The 13,940-nt window shown below is 39.9% G+C and overlaps 1 protein-coding gene across 23 annotated transcripts in view; it reads left to right on the plus strand.

Moving 5' to 3' along the window:
* Positions 1 to 9,247, plus strand: part of MBTD1 (mbt domain containing 1) — a 69,173-nt gene extending 59,926 nt beyond the window's left edge. For 20 of the 23 annotated variants that reach the window (XM_077852687.1, XM_077852691.1, XM_077852696.1 and 17 more), the window contains 2 exons: positions 724 to 915; positions 6,027 to 9,247. In XM_077852687.1, coding sequence (XP_077708813.1) covers positions 724 to 915; positions 6,027 to 6,145 — 311 coding nt within the window. In that variant the 3' untranslated portion in view covers positions 6,146 to 9,247. The remainder of the gene's footprint in view (positions 1 to 723; positions 916 to 6,026) is intronic. The other 3 variants (XM_077852692.1, XM_077852694.1, XR_013354437.1) reach the window with 2 other exon arrangements.
* The last annotated feature ends 4,693 nt before the right edge of the window (positions 9,248 to 13,940 follow it).

Here is a 13,940-nt window from a genome sequence, read left to right on the forward strand (position 1 = left end):
GCTTTTCAGAGTAAGAATTATAAGTGTTTTCTAAAAGACTGGATTATAAACCAAAAGGTAGGACAACACATTTCATATCAGTAAAATTCTGCCACCCAGATAATCCATTTATTCAACCGTCGGATTCTCCCTGAAAGCCAGTGTTGTTTGGCTTTGTATGGGCAGTGAAATGCTACTCTACAAGGAGAGTTTCAAAACTTTCTTTCTCTACCATTGGATTTTCAACCCCCCTCAGATAAAATTTTTTTTTTTTAAGATGTTCTTGAAGGAAGTTAGCCAGCTATTCTCCACACTGAATGTTCTAGGTAGTTCATTTTGCTTTGTTTTATTTAATTTTTTTAAGACGTTATTTTTAAGTAATCTCTACACCAAGTGTGGGGCTCAAACTCACAGCCCCAAAATCAAGAGTCAGATGCTCCACTCACTGGGCCGGCAGGTGCCCTCCTTTGGTTTTTTGTTTTGTTTTGTTTTTAAATTGATTTAAGAGTCAGGAGCCAGGATTACCAGGCTCTCAGAGACTAGAAATAATCTCCCCGGTCATTCCTCTGAACATCCACCCCCACACGTACACACATTCACATTCCTTGTTTTCAGAAATACAGACCTTGCATAGTTGGTTCTCTTTTCAGAGTATCCTATGCAACACAGTCTTTCCTAGTTATAATGCACGTTTCTTACCACACGTGTAAGTAAAAGCTTACTTTAGTTTGACTTGATATTTAGAGAGGAAGATGCCAGTTGGGAAGAAGCCTGTCAGTTTGTCGAGCCTGCCTATGACAGGTGGGGTGCGGAGGAGCTTCTCTGGTGACGAAGAGTTGACTCCTCCTCCATATCGAACCCTTCCAGCACAGACAGCCCCGGAGGCCTTCCCACCTCCCAGCACTAGCCGAGAGTTCAGTCCCAGCCTCAAAACAGGTAATAGTCATATCAGCACCTCAGGTACTACAGGGGGTGAAGGTCTGGGCAGGGTGGTGGGAGACAAAGCATGATCCGGCATGACAGATGCTGACTCATTAAAATTTTCTTTTTCTTTCAACTAAAAACTTCATCCTCACTAGTCCTTGGTAGTCACATCACTAAGTTGAATCATCAGGGAGAGATTTTTATTTTCTTTTAAACCACTTCTGAGCTTCAGTTAGGATCAAGCTCATCATTTCAGTTGATGGAATTGTGAGACAACTTGTACTGTTTCATGGTTTTATTAAAATAGTTGAACATTTTCCATCACAGAATTCCATGTGACTTGACCTGGGGGAAAGATACACCATTAGGGATCAGCCTGATTAATCAGAGCCAAAGATGAGGCTTTGCTTATAGCATTCCACAGTGTCTCATTCATTAGGAAGAATGTGTTTTGCGTTTCTATGGAATTTGGGTCCTGGTGGTGACACTGACCACCATCGTAGTTGAATAATATGAACTTGTATCTCCAATATTTTGGTGTTGAATTTGACTAACCTCATTCCCATAACTTCATGTTTATTTTACACTGATTCAGTAAGTGACACTTAATTTGAATTTAATTGGTTTGGCCAAGCTAGTAGATTGTCAGGAAAGCTGCAAAAGGTTTTACCTTTTTGCTGAGAACAAACGTATTATCATAGAATATCAGAAAGCTTCACTTGCATGTGATGAACTTCAGACATGAGTATGGAGAGACAGCTTCATGGCCAGAGTCGTCCAGGCCTTGGCATATATTCTGCGGTGTCCTAACTGTTGCTTTTAAACTCGATGGCTTTATTTAATCAGTAGTCCTCAAAATGCCTTTTGTATATTGAAAATGCTGATGGGACTTAATACTCTGTTTTCTTCTTCTCCCTCTGTTTGATAATATCTTTATACCTAAAGTTTTTAGGGGTTTTGGTTTTTCTGGGATTTTGGGTTTGTTTGGTTGGTTGGGTTTTTTTGCCTTTTAAGATGTGTGCTTTAACTTTTGCCTCCATACCAGTGTATTAAGTTATCTTCTTCCTCCCTAGTCCATCTCTCTGAAGGTCACTTTGTTACCCTTCTATCTAGAGGAAATTACTATACCTTTTTTGTATAAAAAAATAGGTTAGGACTGCAAATCTAAGTTTTATCTGTTCTTTCCTGGAAAAACGCTCAAAGTCTAAAGAGCACTTCAATTTCTTTTCTTGTCTCTTTAACTTTGTTTTTATACTTGCTTTTTTTATGAAATAGTCTTCTTTAACCTAAGTAATTGAGTATAGATCTTGTGAGCTCTCAATATGTTTGAATTTTTATTGGACTTAGGTGTTTTCGTTGAGCATTAGGCTGATTTGGAAGATGTATATCAAAAAAAAAAAAAAGGAAGATGTATATCGGGTGTTGTGAGAGGTTATTGATTCGTATAAAACAGAGCTTCTAGGATTGGCAAAACCCAAGAACTTGGATAGACACATGGGATGGAAAGCACCAGGTCTCCTTCTTCCATCAGTGTCTGTAGTGTCTTCTGAGCTGGGGGTACATCTTGTGGGGCTTGGTGTGATTCTACTCTGCTAAAACTGTGTGGGCACTGTGTTCCTGTCGTAACTACCTGAAAGCTGCAGTTTGATTAGCTACTGAGAGTATATTATTTGTGGACTTCCAGCTAGGAAAATAGGACTTTCAGCTTCAGTTTATCTCCTGAGATGTTCGTGATTAGAGTCAGCAAGGTGAATTCCTTTTAAAAACGGAGCTAAGAAAATGCACTTGCATGGAAGGTGACATTCACCCACAGGACCTATTTTATTTTATCCATCATTCTTTGAGAATAAGGCCTGGAAAGGAGAGATGATTAGCATAAAGATACCAGACAGGTTTTATTTTAGGTTTCATGAAACAGGGAAACTTTACATCAAAGCATTCCACATCTGAGTGAATGTTTCACCTTTATCTTGAGTTACTTTTTTTTAAGCACATTGTTTTCATATTTTAACATGCATAGAAGCATAATACAGAAATTCATTAATAATAAATGCAAATAGTTTCAGAACTTTAGAATCTCAACTTACCTTTCTGACATTCAAGAAACAAAACAAATTAACATCCATTTGAATGGAACATGTTTGGTCTTAAAGCACGGGAGTTCTTTTCTCATTCATGTAGCCATCTGACCATCTTATAATAAGATTTGTTTTAATCAACCTTTTATTGTGGGTACTGCACCTTTAATGAAACTTGGGGTTTTTCTTTTGTGTTTATTTTCATGGTATTATTCAAATGTCCTTAACAATTAATATGTATTGGTTAGATTTGAAAGATAACTATTACATACTTAATACTCTCCATAAAAGCATTTTTAATTTAAAAAAAAGAATTGCACAGTTTTGTTTGCTTTTGACTTTGAACAGTCTGATTAGTGTTTGCTATTACTGCAGGCATAGTATATTCGCTTTTCTGTCTTTGGGCTATGAAATTCCATTACCAAAACAAGTACCAAAGTAAGATGAAATGAATTGACATCTCTCAAAAGATTATTCTTTATTCTTTAAATTATTAAATAAGATGTCAAAGACCACTGTTTTTTTAAGGTTTTTTTTAAGTACTCTTTATACCCAATGTGGGGCTTAAACTTACAACCCCAACATTAAGAGTTGCATACTCTGCAGACTGAGCCAGCTAGGTGCCCCAAAGACCAGTTTTGGGAACTAATCTTTTCTAACTATAAGATCAGGATGAAAAATATTTTTCTATGACCATATTATTTGACTTGAGAGTGTAACCATTTTAATATTTTTCCAAATGCTGACACTGTCTACTTAGTTTTTCATGAAACTTAATTGACTTACTATTCATCTAAATATTCTGAGTCCTAAAAAATAATAACAATAAATAAATAAATAAATATTCTGAGTCCTAATTCTTCTCATAAATTGACCATTTTTTCTATGTATAAGCAGCTCCCAATTTACATTCTGTATATGTGTGAATCCTTTCCTTCCAGTTATAATGGAAAGACCCATACAAGAAGAAACGATCTGCACCTTTTATTTGGAGGGTAGTGCCTGCAAGAAGCAGACAGGTTACTTCAGGGAGTAGTAGTACACCAGCAGGAGTGTGAGTCAAACGTTGCACGTAAACGTTTGTGACAGGCACCGGGGCAAAGGGGGTCCCAGCTAAAGAACATAGCAGCCAGCGAGCTGCCACTGATTACAGCCCCTAGAGGATGCTGGCCTCCTGTTGCTAAGTCTCTCTGCTTTCCCAGGTCTTTTTTTTTTAAGATTTTGTTTATTTATTCATGAGAGACACAGAGAGAGAGAGGCAGAGACACAGGCAGAAGGAGAAGCAGGCTCCATGCAGGGAGCCCGACATAGGACTCTATCCCGGGTCTCCAGGATTAGGTCCTGGACTGAAGGCAGCGCTAAACCACTGAGCCACCAGGCCTGTGCTGCCTTCCCAGGTCTTACGTGAAATCTCTTATTTCAGAATATTTAGTCAAATTCAAAAGAACCATGGGACACAGGTGAGGGGAGTGGGAAGGACACAGTTTGTGACCTCCGATGTAACACATCTGTGTGCTAAAGAAATGGGGAAGAAAACTAGCACTGCTCACCATGGGGTTAGATTCCAGTCAGTATTACTTACTGTTAACCTTACAAGATCACCCATTCTTTCAAATATTTGGAATTTGACCAGCTCAATTTTGGTTAAACAGTAACATTTAAAGAAACCTGGACACGTCTCTGAGAGGTTGGTAATGAGACTAATTTTTAGCACCAAGCTGAGATCATTTTTATTTAAAAAGTAAGGAAGTAATTTTTTGAAAGGGGAGAAGTTCTGTAGGAAGTACCAGTGGGCCATGAGCCTCGGTGGATTCAGAGCAATCTGAAGTTACTGGGTAATGATGTTGAGGGACAGTAAGTTAAAAGGCATTTATAAAAAGAAAAAGAGATAGGAAAATCTCAAGAATTAAACAGTCTAAAGTTTTTGCCCAAGACCACTGCTAGGCCCAACAAAAAAATTTTTCTCTTCATCTTTGCCCATGCATTAGAAAGAGCCCTCCCTCTTGTCCCTAAGGATTCTGACTAGCAGAACTTCAGTGGCTATCAAGAAATCTCAACCCCACTGAAAATATTACAAAATGATAAACAGTTGTCCATGAAAATAAAGACCTACTGGACTATGACCTATTTATCAATTGAGGACTGCCTATACTGTTGGTGGTTTTTATTAAAAAGTCACCAGGGGCGCTGGGCTGGCTCAGTTGGTAGAGCATGTGATTCCTAATCTCAGGGTTGTGAGCTTAGGCCCCACGTGGGGTGTGGAACCTACTTTAAAAAAAAAAAAAAAAAAAAGAAGAAGAAAAGGAAGTCCTCAGATAAGGACTCAGGCAGTACTGCTGTTGGGTGATGCCATTGGCAGTGTTAGCTGTTTCGTGCCAGTGATTTTCACATTGCCAATGCCAGTAAAGTTTTATTTTACCTAAAGTGACTACTTGAGGTTTTCCATGATTTTAGTTTTAATATAGTTATCTAATGTCAGATTTATTATTTGTTTTTATAAGTATGTAAATTATGTATACACATAATACTCATCTTAGAGATGATAGAATACTTAGTATGATTTATAGTACTGTTTTAATATTATCAGAATTATATCTTTTTTTCTACAGGGAGTCTAATAAAGGTGCTCCTTGGAAATAATATTATATTGAGGTCATATTTTTTACATTACTTATCTTAAACATTCTAGTTTAAAATCATGAGAAAAACGTCATTGTTTATAGACGTTGACATAAAAGTGAATACTTCATTTGAAGCCAAATTCTAATAATTCTCACCAAATCAGTGTTATTACCTTGACCATTTCATTGAAGCTGTCCAGCATGCAGTATTTTATTGTTCCTTTTCGGAACTTACCCTAACTGCTGATTTCCTTGAAAAATTAAAATGAATTAAATGTTCATACTTCAGGGGGTTAATTTTAAGAATTATTGAAGACATGAAGAAGTCTTACTAACTAAAGCTGATGGAACCTGAAGATTGAAAGTAACCTGAATATCCTGGAAAAGCTTACTAACATCCCACATATTTCTCTCTTTCACACAGTGACTGCATTGCAGCTGAAGGAGGAGTTGATAGACGGAGAGGATTATCACTTCCTCCAAGGAGCATCTGATCAGGAAAGCAATGGCTCTGCCAACTTCTACATCAAACAAGAGCCCTGAGGAGGCTCAAGAACTGAGGGCGGGAGGGGAAGAATTTTACACAGGACTGATTTATTATCAATCGAGCTGTACAGCGGGGCTATTCTACTGGGACATTTTGCTAAACATAGAAAATTTCAGTTCCAGATTTTTCAGGTGGGTGGGGAAACTATTTTAGTCGTGGGGGGAAATTTTTCAATTTATAAAGATGGACAATTTTTGTGTTGTATTTGAAGCTTTTGAAAGAATTTTGTAATATTTTCCAAGTTTGGATTTATGTGCATTGTTAACAACTGAAATTCTAACTTTTTGGTAAGATTAAAGTTTAGGTAGCAGGATTAAAGGAAATGATTTAAGAAGGATATAGTTGTAAATGCAAACGAACTGTCATTACAAATGAACCTTTTTGGTACCTGTTGGGAGATTTTGGGATTTTAGAAGTTAGGCCAGTCACATCTCCAGCTTCCTTTGCTGCAGAAATATGCAACTGAACCCCCCCCCCCTCGTGGAGGGTTCGTCACCACATAGATCATGGAAGGGGTAATTAATTCTGCTTGTTGGCATTTATCGCAGCCCATTTTAAATGTTTGTACAGAAATGTTTTTCATTCTGTGAAAATTTATTTGGAGTTCTATATGAAACTGGAAGAACTCTGGATACTTTTATATGTTCTCTTTTAATTAAAAAATGATTAAAATTATCCTAACACTAAAGTGTTAAACTGGAATGGTTGACAAGATCAACAGGATCTCAGTCTACATGTTGAGGGGTTGGGGAAAATGCAATATTGTCCTTCGTCCATTTTCTTTTTCTTACTGAGAGATACCCCACAAGAGGGATTCTGATCAGTTCTCTGCCACTTCCCTCCATCTGCTAGATAATACTTGGTATCACCACACCCCAAAACAGATGTTCTTCTGTATTACCAGTAGGATCAAATTAAAAGTTGTCTAAAGCCAAAAATCAGTTTAGAATTCAAAATCATTCCAGCTCTGCTTTTAACTATCCTGGATTTGTTTTAAAAAAAAGAAAACTAATTTGAAAGAGAATTTAATTTTCTTAAAATTCCATATATATAAATATATATATATATATATATATATAGTATGAATTGTCTTTTAATTGTATTCAAAATTAATTTTAATAGTAATAACTGATTTGGACCATTTCAGACATTCCCTGACTTTAAAATTCACATGGCTTCCTTTTAAAAAAGGATACAAGGGTAAATTGGTGAAAGGTTTGCTCTCTGCATTTTTCTGACTTTCTGAGTTGTGACTGAATGAGAGAGCTCTAGCGTTTACCAGTGAGGTTCATAAACTAAACTCTCAGGAATTAATTGCATCTGTTCTAGAAGTGCTTCTGGGTCTTAGCCTGGCCTCTTCAGAGTGGTAACATTGGCCATCTCCTCTGGAATATAGGTAGGGCTACTTAGAAATTAATCAAAATGATTAACCTCTAAAGTCCTTTAGCCTATGGAATGCTTTAAAAATAAATGGTAATGGAAAGCCCCAGGAGACTGTTTTAGGTAAGATTTTTGTTTGAATTTTAAAATGCATAGAACATTAAAAACCAGCAATTTATTTTCTAAAATATTGCTCTACTTTTGGGAATAATAGCATTGGTAATACGCACAGGTTTACCTCATTCTATGCAAGAGGGGTTAATAACATAAGGTTTTGTAGTTGCTACTGGAAGTAAAATTTGTTACTTTATAGTGTAAGAATGTATGGAATTGCATGTCAACATTTCTTAATACTGACTCTTAGGGGCATAAATGCAGATCATATCAACGCCAAGTTGATTCTCATGTGTCAAATATATGTGAATTCAGCTGTTAAATTACTGGATATTTATCTTAAACAACCTTACTGAGAGGGACCTACTGTAAATGTGACATCCTCACACTTCCCAAATCTTTAACTTTAAAGAATCTTCCCGTAAACTTAAAGCCTAGAAGACTTCCAACGCAGGGCTTAGCACGATCTTTGTTCTCAGGCTCTGGTTCCATGACGGGGGCACAGGATGCCAGCTGCATGGCGTGCCTTGGGCTTACGGGCTCTGTGGGGAACTGAGTAAACCAGGAGAGATTTGATTTGGAGCCTGGTTAATTAGCTCTGTGTACAATGCTCATTTGTAGCCAGGTCTTAGAAGCTTCCAATCATAGAGCAAAACCAGGCTCTGTGTGTTCTCGAGTGTCCCACCTGTTCATGAAGTGTTTCTCGTCTTGATCCCACAACCACCAGTTAAAGGTTGGCGAGGACTTCTGCAGTCTAAACACAGTCTGAAGCCCTCCTCAGAGTTCAGGCTCTAACTCCTGCTGCTGCTGAACAGAAAATAAGTTAATGCAGGGGAGGTTGACGTCTTAGCCATAACTCCAGTCGTACCACCCAATAGCCCCGTTCTCTTTTATGGTTCAAAACGTACTGCTGACCTTGGGTTTGTTTTCGTTTTTTTTCCTGTTAGGATTATTTGGGGATTTTTGGTAGTTTAAGCCCTTTAACCTTTTCCTTGCTGTGTATGAGGAAAGCTAAAGCTGTTATCAACTTCTACGGATACTAACACGGGTTTTCAGTGTTTGTTTGTTTTTATTATATTAATTTTGCGTGATGTGAATACCCTCTCCCATCAATCCTTGTATTATGGTGCTATATATTTGGTAATGATCCTTTACTATTGGGAAGGGATTTTAAAAATACTGTGATGAAACTGGGTTTGCTTCCTTTGACTTTCATATTTTAAATAAAGCCACAGTCATTTATACAAAAGAAAAGCATCTGTCCCTGGGCAAACCTTTTGAGGACAGAGGTCAAAGTAAACTGCATAAGGTTTTTACATCATTTCTGTATGTATTTGATATCTAGATCAATATCTGTACAAATTTAATCTTTTATTTTCTTGGTAACTCGTGATCATTGAGAAAGTATTTGAGACTTTCTCACGAAGTGTATATATAATGGCGTGAAAAATTCCTTCGGAGAAATTTATGTTCCTTTCATTTTTACCAAACTGCAAATTTTCAGCATGGATGTGAAAAGCATTAAAATTATAACTTTGTGTACAAGATGAAAATAATTCACTAAATTTGCCCTTTTTTTACACAAAATAAAACGTTAAAGCTAAGTCGTATCGGAGCAATTCTTTAATACGCTTTGGTCTTCGAGGGGTTTCCTTTTTTATTCAAAATCCCAAGTGCCTTCTGTAAGCAATCATGTGTCCTGGAGAAAGTGGGGGTGGGGGTGGGGGTCCTTCCTCACCAAACCTGTGACCTGATAAGGGGAAAGCGAGCACAGGTGTGAGGAAAAGTTTACCCCTGGCTGACGAGAGAGGAACAGTATTTGGGGCCTGTGTGGACATGGCTGCGTCTGAGGCAGGATTTCCCAGGTAAATGGCAAGGTTTACAGCACAGGCAGGTGAGAGCATGGACCACTGGTGGGAGAGCCCATCACTATAACTAGAACATGGTGGTTCAGGGTTGGCGTGCTGGTGGGGGCGGTGGGGGCGGGGTGGGGGGCGCTTTTCTTTAAGCTCCATTAACTTCAACAGCAGACAGGATTCATGGGATGTAAATGGTCCCAGCTGGCTCTTACTGTCTCTATGAAGAGGAAATGCAAGACACACTCCTTTACCAACAACTAACTCATTAGGAGTTCTTCAACTCCTAAAGTTTTTTTTTGTTTTGTTTTGTTTTGTTTTTTATTTATGATAGACATAGAGAGAGAGAGAGAGAGAGAGAGGCAGAGGAGGAGGGAGAAGCAGGCTCCAGGCCGGGAGCCCGACGCGGGACTCGATCCCAGGACTCCAGGATCGCGCCCTAGGCCAAAGGCAGGCACCAAACCGCTGAGCCACCCAGGGATCCCCTCAACTCCTAAAGTTATTCAACTTTTCCTAAAAGAGCAGTTTGTAGAGAATTTTATGGATGTAAGATAATAGATGGATTGGGTCTTCTGGGGTTAATTTCATCATCACACTTTAGAGAAATAGAACACACTGCAAGAAAAATATAGAACCTAATTTCTGCCCTGCTTTCCTTAAATGGCTTGAACGGTCGCCTAGTACGTTGCAATTCCCAGCTTGGTTCTCATTTACGGTCCCATGAGCTTTGAGATACACATATTATTCTTTAAACCATCACATGCCTCTTGGGAAAACTAGTTTCCTGTGTGCTTAATGCCCAACATATGTTTGAAGAGTACCGAGTGTTTCCCCCAAACAAGCAACTTTACTCCTGTGGTGGTTATCCAGCCTCGTGTGATCAGGGGACAACAGTAAAGGATTTCCTCTTGCAGGCTGTTACTGGGGCTAGGGCTACCCATTTTGGCCTGTTACAAATTCTAAGCCTCACAAGCAGCCAAAAAAGGGCTATGTAAAAATAACTATGTAAAAAGTAATGCATTTTTTAAAGATTTTATTCAATTATTAGAGGAGGTGGAGAGAAGGAGGAGAGGGAGATAGACAAGCAGACTCCACCCTAAGCACAGGGCCTGGAGGCAGACATGGCTCAGTCCCACAGCCCTAAGCTCACAACCTGAGCCAAAATCAAGAGTGGATGCCCAACTAACTGAGCCACTCAAGCACCCCAACGGTAATACATTTTAATTTTTTAAAGATTTTTTATTTATTTGAGGGACACCTGGGTGGCTCACCTGCCTTCAGCCCAGGGCATGATCCTGGAGTCCGGAATCGAGTCCCACATCGGGCTCCCTGCATGGAGCCTGCTTCTCCCTCTGCCTGTCTCTGCCAGTCTCTCTCTCTCTCTCTCTCTCTCTCATGAATAAATAAAATCTTCTAAAAAGTTTTTTTATTTTTTTAATTTTTAAAAAATATTTTATTTATTCATCAGAGACAGAGAGAGAGGCAGAGATAGGCAGAGGGAGAAGCAGGCTCCATGCAGGGAGCCCGATGTGGGACTCGATCCCGGACTCCAGGATCATGCCCTGGGCTGAAGGCAGACTCCCTCAACCACTGAGCCTCCTACACGTCCCTAAGAAAAATATTTTTAAGATTTTTTATTTATTTGAAAGAGAAAAATCGAGCAGGGCTGTGGGGAGATGGGGAGCAGAGAGAGAAAGAGAAGCAGACTCCCTGCTGAGAGCCAGCCATGGGGCTCAATCCCAAGATGTTGGGATCTTGACCTGAGCTGAAAGCAGATGCTTAACTGACTGAGCCACCCAGGCACCCCAAGTAATGCATTTTAAAGAAGAAATACAGGGCAGCCCAGGTGGCTCAGCGGTTTAGCGCCACCTTCAGCCGAGGGCCTGATCCTGGAGATCTCAGATTGAGTCCCAGGTCTGGCTCACTGCATGGAGCCTGCTTCACCCTCTGCCTGTGTCTCTGCCTCTCTCTCTCTCTCTCTCTCTCTCTCTCTCGTGAATAAATAAATAAAATCTTTTTTTTTTTTTAATAAAAAAGAAATACAGGGACACCTGGGTGGCTCAGCAGGATCCGCTCAAGATGTGATCCTGGAGTTCTGGGATCAAGTTCCACATCGGGCTCCTGTATGGAGCCTGCTTCTCCTCCCTCTGCCTATGTCTCTGCCTCTCTCTCTCTCTGTCTCTCATGAATAAATAAAACCTTTAAAAAAAGAAAAATACAAATGGCCATTAGGCACATGAAAATATGGGCTCATCATCCCTTATCATCAGAAAAATACAAATCAGGGATCTCTGGGTGGCGCAGCGGTTTGGCGCCTGCCTTTGGCCCAGGGCGCGATCCTGGAGACCCGGGATCGAGTCCCACATCGGGCTCCCGGTGCATGGAGCCTGTTTTCCCTCTGCCTGTGTCTCTGCGCCTCTCTCTCTCTCTGTGACTATCATAAATAAATAAAAATTAAAAAAAAAATACAAATCAAAACTACAATGAGGTATCACCTGACACCTGTCAGAATGGCTAAAATTAAAAACACAGGGATCCCTGGGTGGCGCAGCGGTTTGGCGCCTGCCTTTGGCCCAGGGCGCGATCCTGGAGACCCGGGATTGAATCCCACATCAGGCTCCCGGTGCATGAAGCCTGCTTCTCCCTCTACCTATGTCTCTGCCTCTCTCTCTCTCTGTGACTATCATAAATGAATAAAAAAATAAAATAAAAATTAAAAAACAAAAGTTTAAAAAAATTAAAAACACAAGTATTGGTGAGGATGTAGAGAAAAAGGAATCCTCTTGCACTGCTGGGATTGCGCACTGGTGCAGCCACTCTGAAAAACAGTATGGAAGTTTCTCAAAAAGTTAAAAATAGAAGTACCCTAGGGCAGACCCAGTGGCGCAGTGGTTTAGCGCCTGCCTTCAGCCCAGGGTGTGATCCTGGAGACCGGGGATTGAGTCCCATGTCAGGCTCCCTGCATGGAGCCTGCTTCTCCCTTTGCCTCTCTCTCTCTCTCTCTCTCTCTCTCTCATGAATAAATAAATAAAATTTTTTAAAAAATAGAAGTACCCTACATCCAGTAGTTGCATTACTGGGCATTTATCCATAGAATACAAAAACACTAAGGCAAAAGGATTCTTGCATCCTTGTATTCATTTGCAGCATTATTTACAACAGCCAAATTATGGTAGCAGCCCGTGTCCATCAGTAGATGAATGGATAAGATATGGTGGGTGGATAGATACATATGGAGGACTATTTAGCTATAAAAATAAAAAAGAATGAAACCTTGCCATTTGCAACAACATGGATGGAGCTAAAGTATAATGCTAGGTGAAGTTGGAGAAAGACAACTACCACATGATTTCACCTTCTCTGTGGAATTTAAAAAGCAAATGAGCAAAGGGGAAAATAGAAACCAAGAAACAGCCTCTTAATTATAGAAAACTGGCAGTTACTAGAGGGGAGGTGGGGAGAATTAAAGAGTATTTACCATGATGAAAAAAAAATAATTAAATGAGAAAGTAATGCATATTTTTTTTTTTAGGGAGAGAATGAGGTGTGCAGGGGTCAGGGGGCAGAAGGAGATAGAGAATGACAAGCAAGCTCCATGCCCAGCCCGGATCCCCACACAGGGCTCAATCTCACAGCCCTGAGACGGTGACCTGAGCTGCAACCAAGAGTCAGATACTTGACTGACTGAGCCACCGAGGGTGCCCATAGTCTCCAAGTTCCAAACCAGACTCCAAGGGACACCTGGGGTGGCTCAGTGGTTGTCTCAGGTTGTGATCCCAGGATCCAGGATCGAGTCCTGCCGTCAGGCTCCCTGCAGGGAACCTGCCTCTCTCTCTGGGTCTCTCATGAATAAATAAATATTTTTAAAAATTAAAAAAACCGACTCCAGGTGATCATGATCATTTAAACTGATGGGTGCTATTTGGTATTATCTTACAACCGTGCCATTCTAGTGAAATTAACCTTAAAAGCAGGCAGTAAGAATTTTGTAACCATTGCATGTAGCCCAGAAAACAGGCATGATAAATATCTCACCCTAGGGAAGAGTAGTGGAATAAGGTTTCAGGTAACAGGGGCCCGAGGGGCTAGGCACTAGATCCGTTCTTTCTTTTAAACCTGCATTGCAGGGGTATATCCTCATTTTACAGATGTCTTTAGGCTTCCGTTTCATCATTTGCCCAGTCATCAGTCAACAAAAATGTGAATCTGGACAACTTGACTGCTCTGTGTTTCCCTTGAATTTCAACAAACTCTTTGCACAGAAATACACATTTCTAATTCCTCTAGGGAGATTGAATATTTATTTTCATTACTTCCTTTTTAGTTTAGACACACAGTGCCATACTTGTCCTCTTCAGCCTCTCTACTTGACCTCCTAGAGTCTAAAAGTACACTCTGGTGCTGAGAAGGGTCACATCATTCGTCCATGGTAAGCGGGATG

Source organism: Canis aureus, chromosome 16 (assembly GCF_053574225.1).
Source record: "Canis aureus isolate CA01 chromosome 16, VMU_Caureus_v.1.0, whole genome shotgun sequence".
NCBI lineage: Eukaryota > Metazoa > Chordata > Mammalia > Carnivora > Canidae > Canis > Canis aureus.